At 40.9% G+C, this 12,950-nt stretch overlaps 2 protein-coding genes across 6 annotated transcripts; one reads left to right on the plus strand and one right to left on the minus strand.

Annotated features, from left to right (window-relative positions):
* LOC115756987 lies at positions 1-1,763 on the minus strand. Its single transcript, XM_030697027.2, has 3 exons — positions 773-1,763; positions 581-658; positions 1-305 (listed from the first exon to the last, which is right to left on the minus strand). Exons 1-3 carry the CDS (start codon positions 1,604-1,606, stop codon positions 300-302), a joined length of 918 nt encoding a protein of 305 aa, XP_030552887.1. The 5' UTR covers positions 1,607-1,763; the 3' UTR covers positions 1-299.
* Positions 1,764-6,326: 4,563 nt separating this feature from the next.
* Positions 6,327-12,950, plus strand: LOC115756972 (cysteine--tRNA ligase 2, cytoplasmic). 5 transcript variants are annotated; one of them, XM_030696995.2, is made up of 10 exons: positions 6,327-6,461; positions 6,498-6,792; positions 7,523-7,586; positions 9,487-9,648; positions 10,727-10,897; positions 10,982-11,263; positions 11,368-11,493; positions 11,870-12,103; positions 12,231-12,347; positions 12,427-12,950. In XM_030696995.2, exons 1-10 carry the CDS (start codon positions 6,389-6,391, stop codon positions 12,655-12,657), a joined length of 1,755 nt encoding a protein of 584 aa, XP_030552855.1. In that variant the 5' UTR covers positions 6,327-6,388; the 3' UTR covers positions 12,658-12,950. The 5 variants fall into 5 exon arrangements, with proteins under 5 accessions (XP_030552855.1, XP_048136952.1, XP_048136951.1 ...); XM_048280995.1 differs by lacking the exon at positions 12,231-12,347 and having other exon boundaries at positions 11,870-12,050; positions 12,427-12,687; XM_048280994.1 differs by lacking the exon at positions 6,327-6,461 and having other exon boundaries at positions 6,469-6,792.

The raw sequence follows: 12,950 nt of genomic DNA on the forward strand, positions 1-12,950 counted from the left end.
TGGATTAACAACATTCACCTGTCTTCCCACTTTGTAGAAGCTTATTGTGATTAATGGAAAGAAATATAAATAGAACCTACCTACCTTATCAAAATTAGCTATTTCAGAAAGAACACGAAGGAAAAATAGGAAAAAAGCTGATCTGAAAAAACAAGGAAGCTCCATATGTTTTTTAATCACAATTCAAATTCAGAGAGGTAGTCTGAACCAATACGCAGGGAGCCCCCCAATGTCACCAGAAGTCAGCAAGCACAGACCTTTAATCATCAAAATCTCCAATTCGAAAGGTCAACCCTTTGCTACCTCTGCACAGAAAAAGAACGGAACATTGATGTTATTCGAAGCTAATGATCAAAGTATATGACCAGACATCAATCACATGATGATGGAGAAACAGAAACTCAGAAGACTAACTGCTTTCTTTCAAGCAGATAAATATAACATAATGAGCTAATGAGTGGTGTGTATTCACAAAAGCTATGTTTTTTCGATCCTCGATGAGATATTTTTGCAGAAACACAGTAATCAGAAGATCCACTCGCTAATCAAATTGAATTGGTATGGGTAGGGGCAATATTACCTTGCCGTTTTCAGGATTCTCGTCGACTTTGTAAGTGTCCACCGAGATCTCCGTCAACCACAGCCCCGGGAAAAGCAACTGTGAGAAAACAACGCAAGACAACCAGAGAAGATCAGAACCCATAAGTCAAACCAACGCGACGTTCGATGATTTTCAGAAGGAAAATAGTTGGAGGATTACGCGTTCACTTACATCCAATTGCTTCTGTACATTTTTGGGCCGCTTCTTGAAACGCCGGGGCGGTCGGTGCCCCACCATCGCCATGAAGTCCTCCTCAATCTCCTTTCGCTTCAGCGCCACCGCGAACTTCGGTCTCTCCTCCGTCTTCTCTGTCGCGCCGCCGTTGTTACCTCTCAGGACCCTGGGCGACGACTTCGTGTCGTTTACACCGGCGCCGGCGGCGTCTTCGACCATCGACGGAGAGCTGTTAACTCTCCCTCCGCCGCCGCCGCCGCCGATCGGAGCCTTGCACGCGGCCCTCCTCGTCCTCAGATTCCACGGCCTCGGCTCCTCCGCTGCCACTGCTGCAGCAGCCCCGGACTCAGCCTCGGCCTCCTCTGCCACGGCGGCGGCGGCCGCGGCGGCCACCGATTCCACCTCCTCCCTCAGCAGCTCGTCCTTCATCTTGTCCGTCTCGGCTCGCAGATCAAACATCAGCTTCTGCCTCACCGCCTCGATTCCGCAGTCGCCGCCGTCGTCGTCGTCGTCGTCGTCGTCCACGGCGGCGGCACCGACGATCCCACCGCTCCTCCTCCTCCGGTCCGAATCGCGCGCGAACCACCTCAGACGCTCGAAATCCGGCTCCCTCCGCTGGAAGGAGGAGTGAGATCTGGCGGGGGATCGGCGATCGGCGACAGCCGCGGAGGAGGAGTCGGCGGCCACCTTCATACACCGCATGTAGCGCTGGCTGCCCCAGCGGAGGCGCGGGAGCGTAAAATTGTGGAGCGGCTTCGATCTCTCGGAGCCCATCGCCATGGAAGCACGGACTCGTTCTCTCTCGCCGACGAACTCTCCCCAACACACCATCACCGTGCGAGGCCAACTCGCGGGAAGTCGGAGCGATGGACAGCTCCGATCGAAGGGCCGGCGATCTCCGGTCTCGGTCCGCTCGGATTTCCCCTCGGGAAAATCGTGTCTCTCTCTCTCTCTCTTCGCTCTCTTTTCTCTCCGCTCTCGCGTTTCAGAGCGTCGCCGGGAAACGGAAGTTTATATACGAAGTGAGGAGAAGCGGTTCTAACGTTCGGGTTGGGCGTGTTTTCTCTTTTTTCCCTTTTTATTTTATTTTTCACTTTCCTATTTTATTCTTTTGAATTGCCATTTTTTTTTTTTTTTTTTTTTTGTCATTGGGGGTGAGGAGAGTGCTAAGTTGCGCCGGGGGGGTGCTGTGGCGCGAGTAGCGTTGTTTGTTGCGTTTTTTTTTTTTTTCCCCGGGTGATAAAATGTCGCTTTTTGAAGAGAGAGTTGGCATAACCACCGTCGGATGGGAGGGCGGACCGTGGGGATGCCCTTTGAGAGCCGTCGGATTTTCATTTCAATCATTTTCGTTTTTTCCCCAGTGACTCGATCGTTTTCTAGTTTTTATTTTATTTTTATGGGTTCCGGCCATCTGTCGAATCCTTTCCCGATTCTTCTTTAGGCCAAAGTGACTGAGAGGATCCAAAATTTTGTGGGTGACATTGTTACTGTGCCTTCTGGAGTTTCGTTCTTTGAAATCCACCCGTGGCAACTGAAATTACTTGAATTTTATAGTTATTTAATTTTAATCACTTAATCCCACTATTTTCTTGGTCGGCGCATTTTTCATAGGAATTCGATTAACTAATGACATGGTTGGTGGAGGGAGACACATTCTAAAGATAAATATAGTACATTCACGATAGGGATAGCTACCATGTAAGATTTGGTGGGACCACTATCAACTATTCTAAAAACTTCAACTATCAGTAGATATGTCAAAATGGGTCCAAACCTTGTTTAATAACTTGCAAATCGTTAAATGGGTTATAACAAACTTAGCAGGCCGGCATAATCGATTAACAAAATAAAGATGTCAAAATAAGTGGGTTATAAGTAGGTTTATTGTGAACTCGTTTACAATACACTTAAGACAACCCATTTAAGAGGCTTCTACCCTTTCACTATCAGGTGGACTTAACCCACTTAATAGACCCAATAGTTAAAGGGATTTTTATAATTTTTATTTCTTTTAAAATTTCTGAATTTCTTTATAATTTTTATTTATTTTATTTTTTCTTATTCTTTTTATTCTGTCCTTTTTATTTTTTATTTTTTCGACGAAGTCCAACGAGAGCCGACCATTGCCAGATTTCGTAAGAAAAAAAAAGAAAAGGAAAGACAGGAAAAAAAAGAAATTAAAAATTTGTACGTAAAGGAAAAAAATCATTTCTAAAAAAAATTATAAAAGTTGTCCGCTAAATTTGTATTGCATGGAAATGTTTTAATAATAATTATACGTTAAAAAATTATAAGAAACATGTTTTATTAGATTGGTGTGAAAATGGAAGTGTATTAGTAATTTGGGTCGAATAAGGTATAGGTCAATAAATTTATATTACAAATGAATAAGTTATAAATGGGTTAATTTACCGGCATGACGACCCATCTGTTTGATAAGGTCTACACCCATGTGGCACTTTTACCCTAGATTTTGAGGTAAATGTGTTACACGTCTATAAATTTGATTTTTTGGCTCCACAAAAAATAATTTGGTGGTAAAGACGTCACACGGGTATAAGTTTGGATTTTTTGTGTAGCACAAAAAATTTGGAGTAAATGGGTCACACAGGTACAAGTTTAGAATTTTTGACGTCACTAAAAAAAAAATGGAGGTGATTGTGTCACGGTAAACATAGGTTCCGTTTGTTTCACGGAAAATATTTTTTCAAAAAACATTTCTCCCAATTTCTCTTATTTGGGGGGCTGAAAATGAGTGGTCAACGGAAAATATTTTCCGGTCAACAAAAAAACCTTATAAAACTAAGGAAAATGATTTCCTCCTTTTGAGAAGAGGAAAACATTTTCCACACTTTTCATTCTTCCTCTCTTTCAACTATTTTTCTTTTTAATTATTTTTTATTTCTTTTCATTTTTATTTTTTTTAAAAATTTGAAAATTTTATTTTTTATTTTTCGGATGAAATTAATTTTTTAATTACTTTCTTTATTTTTTTTCCTTTTTTTTTTTTTTTTTTTTAGTATTCTTTCTTTGTCGGTGGCCGGCCACGATCGTAGCCGGTGGTCGGCCATGGGAGACCCGGAGTTGCCGGCCTCAAGCGAGGCCAAGCGAGAAGTCATCGGCCTCGATCGAGGCCAGGCGAGCCGTCGCCGGCCTCGAGCAAGGCCAGGCGAGCCGTCGCTAGCCTCGAGCGAGGCCAAGCCAACCGCTGCCGCCCCTGATAAAGGCCTTTGGCGAGGCCAAGCGAACCGTCGCCGATCGTCGTCGAGGTCGGCGACCAGCAGAAAAATGTAATTGAAAAAATAGAAAAAACATTAAAAAGAAAAAAAGAAAAGAGGAAGGAGAAAAAAGGAAAAAAAGACAAATAATTAAAAATATTAAAAATTGATTTTAAAAAATAAAAAATGGAAAAATGGAAAAATAATAAATTATTAAATGAAGTGCATGGAGGAAAATTAAATCCAATTTCCCATTCCAAACATCAGAAAATATTTTCCTAATCTATTTCATATTTCAACCAAATACCGAAAAATATAGTCATTTTCTTGGAAATTGACTTCCTGGAAAATATTTTCTAGAAACGACTTATTTTTCGCGAAACAAACGGATTCATAATTTATGATTTTTTGTGGCTTTTTCCCTGTGCGAATCTACATTTTTTTTGAAACATAACAATTACATCCCTTTCGAATCTTGAAATGCACATGTTACGGTTTAAGATGGTAGAATATCTTTGGATATGTGTTTTTATTACGTCGCAATTAGAAGGCACGTCCCAAAAAGTATCAACTCCCAAAAAAATAAAAAGGAAGTCACGTACTTATTCCAATTAGAGGTGGAATTGGTCAATGGGAAGGTTTAGGCGAATCGGTCCACAGACCAAGCGTGATAGTTATTGCTGGAGCCCGCGTACGATGAAAAAGAAAAACAGAACCTTTCGTAGTACCTTCGGCCGCGGGGGATCGAAGTCGGTCAAAATAAGCAAGCTTGAGCTCAAGATGGAACCTTTATCTCCTTCTTTCCTTTGCGGGTCTGGGTCCCGACCAAGAAGGCCATGTTGACATTGGGCCGATCCGTTTGTTAGAGTTCTTGCCCAGAGCCTTTACATGAACGTAGGTTTTTACGAAAAAGTAAATAGTGTTTAGTAATCACTATTCGCTTTAGACTAAAGGGCTTTTTCTTAAAGCAATTTCCTAAATAATACAAAAAAAGAAGAATGGATATGCTCGGACGATGAAGGACAAATCGGATGACACCAACGAGCCGCCGAGGTCGCGCGACCCCGCACCTAGCATTTGCCGGTGCCACGCGACTTCACGTGTCGCCAAGGTTGCGCGATCCCGAGTGAGGGGATATTTAGGTCGAAAAACTACGGGCAAGGCGACTCGGGGTTCTCCGGCGAGGACGCTCATCGGATCCGAGCTCACTACCGACGATGCGCGGTGCCGGTTAAATATGCATAGTAAAGCGAGGGTGACAGTAAAATTGGAATTTCAATAATTTAACGAGGGTAAAGTTGGAAGAAAGGGTTCATGGAAGTTGCATTAGGTTAAAAGGATTTTGAAAGGCTAAAGTTCAATTCAAAGGCCTTTTTAGGACCGTGTTTACCAAACACCTCGATTTTGGCACTAGGGCATTTGGAGGCCCAAATGACTTTGGAAATGCTCTTCCGAATGCACTCTAAGTGGATTGGACCCCGTGTCGAGTTTGAAAGTCATTTCGTCCGTCCTTTCGCCAATTAAAAGCCATTTGATTTTGTTACAACTAAACTGTAATTGTACTGTGACGTGGTCATGCCACGAAGTATTGTGACCGGGAAGGGCAACTTCTGGAAAGCTGCTGGAAATTACATTAAAAGTGCAACACACATTTTTGCATTTGAAGCTACCAAACGAGTTCTTAAATTAAACATACTAAATCATCTTCATGAAATGATCTTGCCTAGATGGGCCGAAGTGGGTAAATATGGGTAGGCTTGAGCCCCGGGATTCAAATTGTTTGCCAAGTCCTCCTAAGTTACGTTTTTCGCTCTATTGGCTCATGTGAGCTTCACAATTCAAGATTGGGGGTAGAGATTCCACTTGCCTATAAAAAGCGGTCCTAAGTTAACCCTTTGGGGGTGCGGTAATACACCTAAAAATTCATTAAATTAGATTAAATTCTCTTCATGAAACAATTAAGACCAGGAAGGGCCCCGGCATGCTCAAATCCCTTAGGAAAATTCTTTGCCAAGTTGGCCTAATATATGCTTCTGACCTTATTGACTCGAGCCAACTTGAGCGCGATAGCGGTTGCCATACGCACGATCGAGGTCATGGGAGAAAGTATCGTGATATTACTAATGCTTAGTTTGTGCGCCGGTACGGCTAGATTTGTGAACCTTCTATCCTATATTGGTGAATTTCATTAATTCTAACCTAATTAGACCTACCTTGGTTTACTTTGGTTCAACCAAACAAAGAAAGTATTATTGAAAGGCCCAAGGCAGATGAACAAGCAAAAGGCCCAATATTCTTGGCCCATTTCTGGCATATGATGTGGACCGTCGATATTACTGACTCAATTACGAAGTTGAATCTCAGGCCATCGCAAGATCGCCACCGTTAATACAAGATGCTCAAATGGACCCGCGCGCACAGGATCGCTGCTAAATTCATTCGTTACGCGAGCGAGCAGCCTCTCCGACACGGGGGAATCAATGTCCCATTTCTGAGCAACACAGTAATTAGCAAAACCCTACCTTCGCTAGAAGTCGGCAGCTGCTGGACTTGTTATCCTGTTACGATTGAAGCTCTCTGGTCAGCGAGCGATCGGAAATCAGAGAGAGATTCGAGGAGGTGCTTGGCGATGGCCAACAAGAAGGAGCTGAGGGTGTACAATTCAATGACGCAACAGAAGGAGGTGTTCAGGCCGGCGGGGGAAGGCAAGGTGGGCATGTACGTGTGCGGCGTCACCGCCTACGATTTCAGCCACCTCGGCCACGGCCGCGCCGCTGTCGCATTTGACGTCCTCTACAGGTAACAACTAGTCACTCCTATCGGCGGTCGAGTTTATTGTAGGATCACGCATGTCGCGCAATTAAGTGGATTGGCGGCTATCTCTTGCCATTTGGGGCTCGCCGTTTATTCTCGCGGAATTGATTGAGGTTTGCTTGTTGTGGAATTTTTCGACTAAACGAGTAAAAAGAAGAGTGTTAGATTTATGTGTAACCGGTCTTTGTTGGTATGTTTTACCCGCTCGTGGAGTTTATTTGGTGAAGATCTTGATTACAAGATTTAATGTAGGTTCTCATATATCATAGTTTAATAAGGGGAGAGTTTTCACTAACAAAGGCTGAACGATCACTTTAGCTGTCGCATTCTGGTACATGCTTAAGCTTAATTAGCACGCTTCATAGTGCGAGGACAGTATGCTGTTGCAAAATCTCACTTTGTTTTGCTATGGGGAAAGGGTGCGGTGAATGAATATACATGAGTAGTGGCGGATTATTCTTCTTTACTGGTTGTCTTATTGAGTACTGTGGAGAAGATGAAATAGAAAGGAGGTTTCTTTACATCTGAAGTAAACTCCACCTCACATATCAAATTAGCTATGTACAGGTGGAGGTCATACTTGGTTGGTTCCTCTCATTAAAATGAAGAATTGCCGACTGAAATCACGACCTAGCAGGTTTTTAGCATCGCATGCTGTCCCTAGCAGGGTTTTGTTGAATTTTCACTTTCTTTTGTTTGAAATGACTTCTTGCAGATACCTCCTCCACTTGGGCTATGAAGTTATCTATGTTCGCAATTTTACAGATGTTGATGACAAGGTCTGAATGTTGGTCCATATAAATATCAGAAGTAAACTCCTTCATGGCTGTACACTGTGTTTTTGGTTGAATTAAATTCTTCATGCTTGATCTCGTGATGTGGTACTCTGATTATGCTTAATTTTATTAGTCTCTGTGTCGATGTTTTTGAAGTAAAAAAAAAACATGCAGACATGTATTTTCGAAGTAATTCTCATAAGCATGTCATGAATCTTCTGCTGGACTACCAACGTTTCATTGAAAAGTGTGGGAGCTAATTGACTGGTTGCCACAAGAATCATTATGTAATGAGAAGATGGAGGCTATTATCAGAAGATCAATGGGCTCATTTATACATTCTAAAGTTTTGTCTGCTTTACTTGCCTAGCTCTTGACAGGAAAATCAGAGTTGTACATTTTTCTCGTGGAGAATTGAGAATTTGATTTGGTTCTCATTGAAGGCACATTATACCTGTGAATTGTGTAAAGTGACAGATCTGTTCAATATAAGGGAACAGCGCGGCTTGTGAATGTGAAAGGATCTGACTTTTAATGTACCAATATCAGTATTTGACCAACTTCTAAGAATTAACCTGTCAAACAAGTCAAGCATCAAATGGACTAGTAGGTGTGGGGGGAAAATCATGATCAGCCATTCAAAAATCATTTTAAAATTTTCACGGTGTGGAAATGCAATTTTCAACCTGGAAAACTCGGTATTTTGACATTTCTACATATGGTCATAAGAGTAAGTAATTATTAAGTTATATAGAATTAATTTGTTTGGATGCAATTCGATTCTTTGTTTCTTTCCTTCATCTTAGTAGTTAATTATACATTCCACAACTGTTTGGTGCATCATCAAATGCTGTTATTAGATTTTGTGATCTACTATAAATCCGAGGTGACTTTGATTTCTTGAAGTGCTACTGTTAGAAAGTTCAATCCAAAAGCTTAAGTTATTAAATGGAGGGAGACCACATGAATATAAAAAGCATTTAGGACCCGTTGTCGAGTGATGTGAGATAATACTTCAATACCCCCTCTCACGTGCAACCCGGATTACGAGCCGCACGTGGAATTTTGACTACACACACTCATGTGAAATTTTGACGACGCACATTAGCAAAAGTACTTGCTCTGATATTATGTTAGAAAGTTCTATCCAAAAGCTTAAGCTATTAGGTAGAGGGAGACCGCATGAATATAAGGGCATTTAGCATTTGTTGTCAACAATTGCATAATTCTATTGATGGGAAATCTGAAACTGCTGTATGAATATTGCAAATGATGAGATCGTGGTAAGGAAACTCCACCCGAGTAGGTACACTAGATAATTAGGTGGAGGGAGACCGCATGAATATAAGGGCATTTAGGACCCGTTGTCAACAATTGCATAATTCTATTGATGGGAAATCTGAAACTGCTGTATGAATATTGCAAATGATGAGATCGTGGTAAGGAAACTCCACCTGAGTAGGTACACTAGATAATTAGCTGATTTTATTTCTTAATTTCATTATTCCTTATGCTTCTAAAAACTTGTCATATGAGCTTTGCACGTTTTGAAGGAACATCTGTTGTGCTATTGGCAAGTAGGTCTGATCCCTCAGACTGTTAGTCAAATTTCATCGCTGCTGGTTGCATAATGTTTCACTATTCGACAAATGAAGGGGATTTACTTCTCTCAAAGTTTGACGAGAAAAGCACTTCTGTTTCAATGAAGTATAGTATTCAAGTTATTACTTAATTCTGTGGTTATCATGAGATTCTGGCATTTATGGTTAAAGTTAGACTTTCCTAGTTTTCATGCATTATTTTAGAGATTCGGTCATTTTGTGTGGATGCAGAGGATGCCTGGATTGTTCTTGGTGTTTCCGAATCAGTTAGTCGGACATTGCTAACATGTGGATATCTGCAGATTATTCGTCGGGCAAATGAGACCGGGGAGAACCCCTTGGATTTAAGTAACCGCTTTTGCCAAGAGTATTTAACTGACATGGCCGATCTGCAGTGCCTCCCCCCAACCCACCAGCCACGCGTTTCTGATCACATGGAACAGATTAAGGACATGATAACCCAGGTTTCTAGTTTCAACGCTATTGCTGATGCTTTTATTTTAGAGGGCTTCAATAAGAGCATGAATAAACATAGGTTAGACTATGTAGAACGGAGCTGCTGTTGCTACACTATGTAGTTCATAGCCTTTCTATATGTCCCTCATAATTTCTTTGATATTGTAGTGCAAACTTAGTTTCTGGTTTCTGTGGTGAACTTCAGAATGTGAAGTTATATCAATTTATTCTTAATACAATTGTGTTACCAATTTAGCTGCTATTGCTGAGAAAAAATGACGTCGCTGAAGAATTCTCAAGTTTGATTGTTCTCGTTTGATTTGGTAATTCCTTCTCCCATTTGTCTTAAGATGAATGTTACCATCTTTCATTTACTGTCATGTATGTAGAGGTATGCTTGAGTTTGAAGATATGGTCCTCCATATGCACGTCCATAAATTTGAGGAGAGATGAATTTGAAATTAAAATTGTGATTTTTGCTTGATGTTGGCGAAGACAAGGATTTCATAGCTTTACGTGCTATACCATATTTGAAACTTTCATTGTTATTAGGTAAATGAAATCATGAATGCGTAGAAATGTTACCAATATGCATAAGTTCAATTTTCTCTAATATGTTATTATCTTCCACATATATAGAGTGCACATATAAAGGAGGTACGAGTCGAAGTTAAGTATTCCCAAGAAAAAAGTCAGAAGTAGTGTTCATATATTGCCAAGAATGATTTCACAAGAATATTCAAAACTAGAAACTTTTACTGATTAGGTAATTTGGGTCACCGATGTGCTGGAAGCCTGTAATAATAATCTAAATTAGAAACTTAAGGGCCATGTTTTGTGGACAAAGTTTTTTCATAAATTAGAAGAGGAAGCAACTAACTTTCGCACAATTGATTTGGCTACTTATTCCCATGTAATGAGGTATTTAGAGGTGATAGCTAGATGAAAATGTCTGCCTAAGTCGCTTATTTAATTATTTTAAAGTTCTACTTTCACAGTTAGCATCTTCGGCACTTCATATTTTGGAAGTTGCTGGGATCATGAGGGAGAGGTTTAACTAATAAAACTCCTTATGGCTGTTTGCAGATCATTGACAATGATTGTGGTTATGTGGTGGATGGAGATGTGTTCTTTGCTGTGGATAAGATCTCAAATTATGGCTGCTTATCGGGGCAGAAGCTAGAAAATCAAAGAGCAGGTGAACGTGTTGCAGTGGACTCTAGAAAGCGCAATCCTGCTGATTTCGCATTATGGAAGGTGTGCAAATGCACTGTACTACCAGTAATTTTTTTTTTTTTTTAATCTTGGTACCTAACTGTGAACAGTAAATGGTTATTGTAGGCTGCAAAGCCTGGGGAGCCAAGTTGGGAGAGCTCGTGGGGTCTTGGCAGACCAGGGTGGCATATAGAGTGCAGTGCAATGAGTGCTCATTATCTGTCTTTCAAATTTGATATCCATGGTGGTGGAATTGACTTGATCTTTCCCCATCACGAGAATGAAATAGCCCAGAGTCGTGCTGCATGCCAAGAGAGCTGTGTGAGTCATTGGATGCATAATGGGCATGTGACCAACAACAATGAGAAAATGTCAAAATCACTGGGTAACTTTTTCACGATCCGTCAGGTAGTATTTGCAAACTTGTTATGTTCTCTTTCTTGATGTGTTAACATTATCTTGAGCTCTCATCATTCCTGGTGTCTAAAATTACTCGATTTGTATTACTATAGATTACAGAGCGATACCATCCACTGGCTTTGAGACACTTCTTGATAAGTGCACACTATAGATCTCCTCTCAACTATTCAGTCTTACAGTTGGAGAGTGCATCAGAGGCTGTCTATTATATATATCAGGTATAAATCGTGTTCTGCTAACAACAAATCACTTCTCATCTTTCTGGCTGCTTACTCATACAACAGTCTTTGGTCTCAGACTCATATGTAACTAATAAAAGGGTGGGCTTGCTTGATTGAACTGATTAGAAATAGCTGGGGATTTGATTCTGTTAGAGAAGAAACCATTCCTATTGTCTCTGTAATTATCTGTATGAAGTGTTTGAACAGTTTTGGCCTAGTTCTAGTACCAGCAGCCGCTGGTGTGAGTCAATCTGAATTGCTCTTCCTTGATTGTGTTGGATGTATTTGTACGAGTGTCACGCAGGTAATCATGGACTCTGCTATCTGATAGAAAATTATAGAAAATTAACTTGGGATGTCTCCTCAATGTTAGACATTACAAGACTGTGAAGATACTCTATCGTCATTCAGAGAGGCAACTCCCAGCGAGGGTACAGAACCAAAAGGCAAAACAGTCCGGGTTCTTCCTGATGCTGATAAATGCATCAAAGGCTTGCGGAAGGATTTTCATGACAAAATGGTCGATGACTTGAACACTTCACATGTGCTGACAGGTGCATTTCAGGATGCCTTGAAGTTCATAAACAATCACACGAATGCTCTTAAGGTAATTAGTTGTACTGTTTCTTTCCCATAAAAGAAGCCGCACCTTCTAAAATGCTCTCTCTGTTATGTATCTTTTGTGCTTTACTTTCTCTAACTATTAGAATCGTTTTTTCTCTAATGCACTTCAGAAGAAGCAACAGAAGCAACGACAATCAGCAATAATTCAATCCCTTAGTGAGATAGAGAAAGAAGTAAAGGATGTTTTAGATATTCTGGGTTTGCTGCCCCCTCTCACTTCTTCTGAGGTGATGCATGTTCTTATGAATAGTAATTGAGTTTTTCTTGGATCAAACTCGATTTAAATTAGAACTTTCTTCAATGTAGATTCTGCAGCAGTTGAAAGGCAAGGCATTGATCAGGGCTGATTTGACAGAAGAGCAATTATCGTGTCTGATCGAGGAAAGAAGTTCGGCCAGACGAGAGAAGGATTTTGCAAAAACTGATCGAATCAGGGCCGACTTAACTGCAAAGGGGATTGCGCTCATGGATGTCGGAACGGAAACTATTTGGAGACCGTGCGTTCCTGTTGAGCAGGAGGAGAAATTGCCCAGCTGATGAAAAAAAGCAGCAAATACCTTTTTTTTATGAAAATTTTGCCCAGACATTGACTAGTGCTCCAAAATTCTTTTTATCTTCCATAATGGAAGACCCAAAAATCAAGCTGACAGATGTAACATATGGGGTATACTACTCCGTTTCAGCCCCATTAGAGGCATAACCTGTCAATGAATAGGATTTTTTTGTTTTTTTTTTGTTTTGACATACGTGGCCTGCATTAATGCCAACCTAAGCTTCAGGTTCATCGTATGGAACCTCGTCGATGATGACTTGTTATTGATTGTCCTTCA

The sequence above is a fragment of the Rhodamnia argentea genome, chromosome 6 (genome assembly GCF_020921035.1).
Source record: "Rhodamnia argentea isolate NSW1041297 chromosome 6, ASM2092103v1, whole genome shotgun sequence".
Taxonomy (NCBI): domain Eukaryota; kingdom Viridiplantae; phylum Streptophyta; class Magnoliopsida; order Myrtales; family Myrtaceae; genus Rhodamnia; species Rhodamnia argentea.

Bases quoted from the DNA above. Each gene is read 5' to 3' on its own strand.
- LOC115756972 (XM_030696995.2), top strand. From the start codon at position 6,389: ATGCTCAAATGGACCCGCGCGCACAGGATCGCTGCTAAATTCATTCGT. The intron at 9,649-10,726 runs GTTTCTAGTTTC...GGCTGTTTGCAG, and splicing joins TTAAGGACATGATAACCCAG to ATCATTGACAATGATTGTGG. The intron at 11,494-11,869 runs GTATAAATCGTG...CCTCAATGTTAG, and splicing joins CTGTCTATTATATATATCAG to ACATTACAAGACTGTGAAGA.
- LOC115756987 (XM_030697027.2), bottom strand. From the start codon at position 1,606: ATGGTGTGTTGGGGAGAGTTCGTCGGCGAGAGAGAACGAGTCCGTGCT. The intron at 659-772 runs GTAAGTGAACGC...GTTTTCTCACAG, and splicing joins ATGTACAGAAGCAATTGGAT to TTGCTTTTCCCGGGGCTGTG.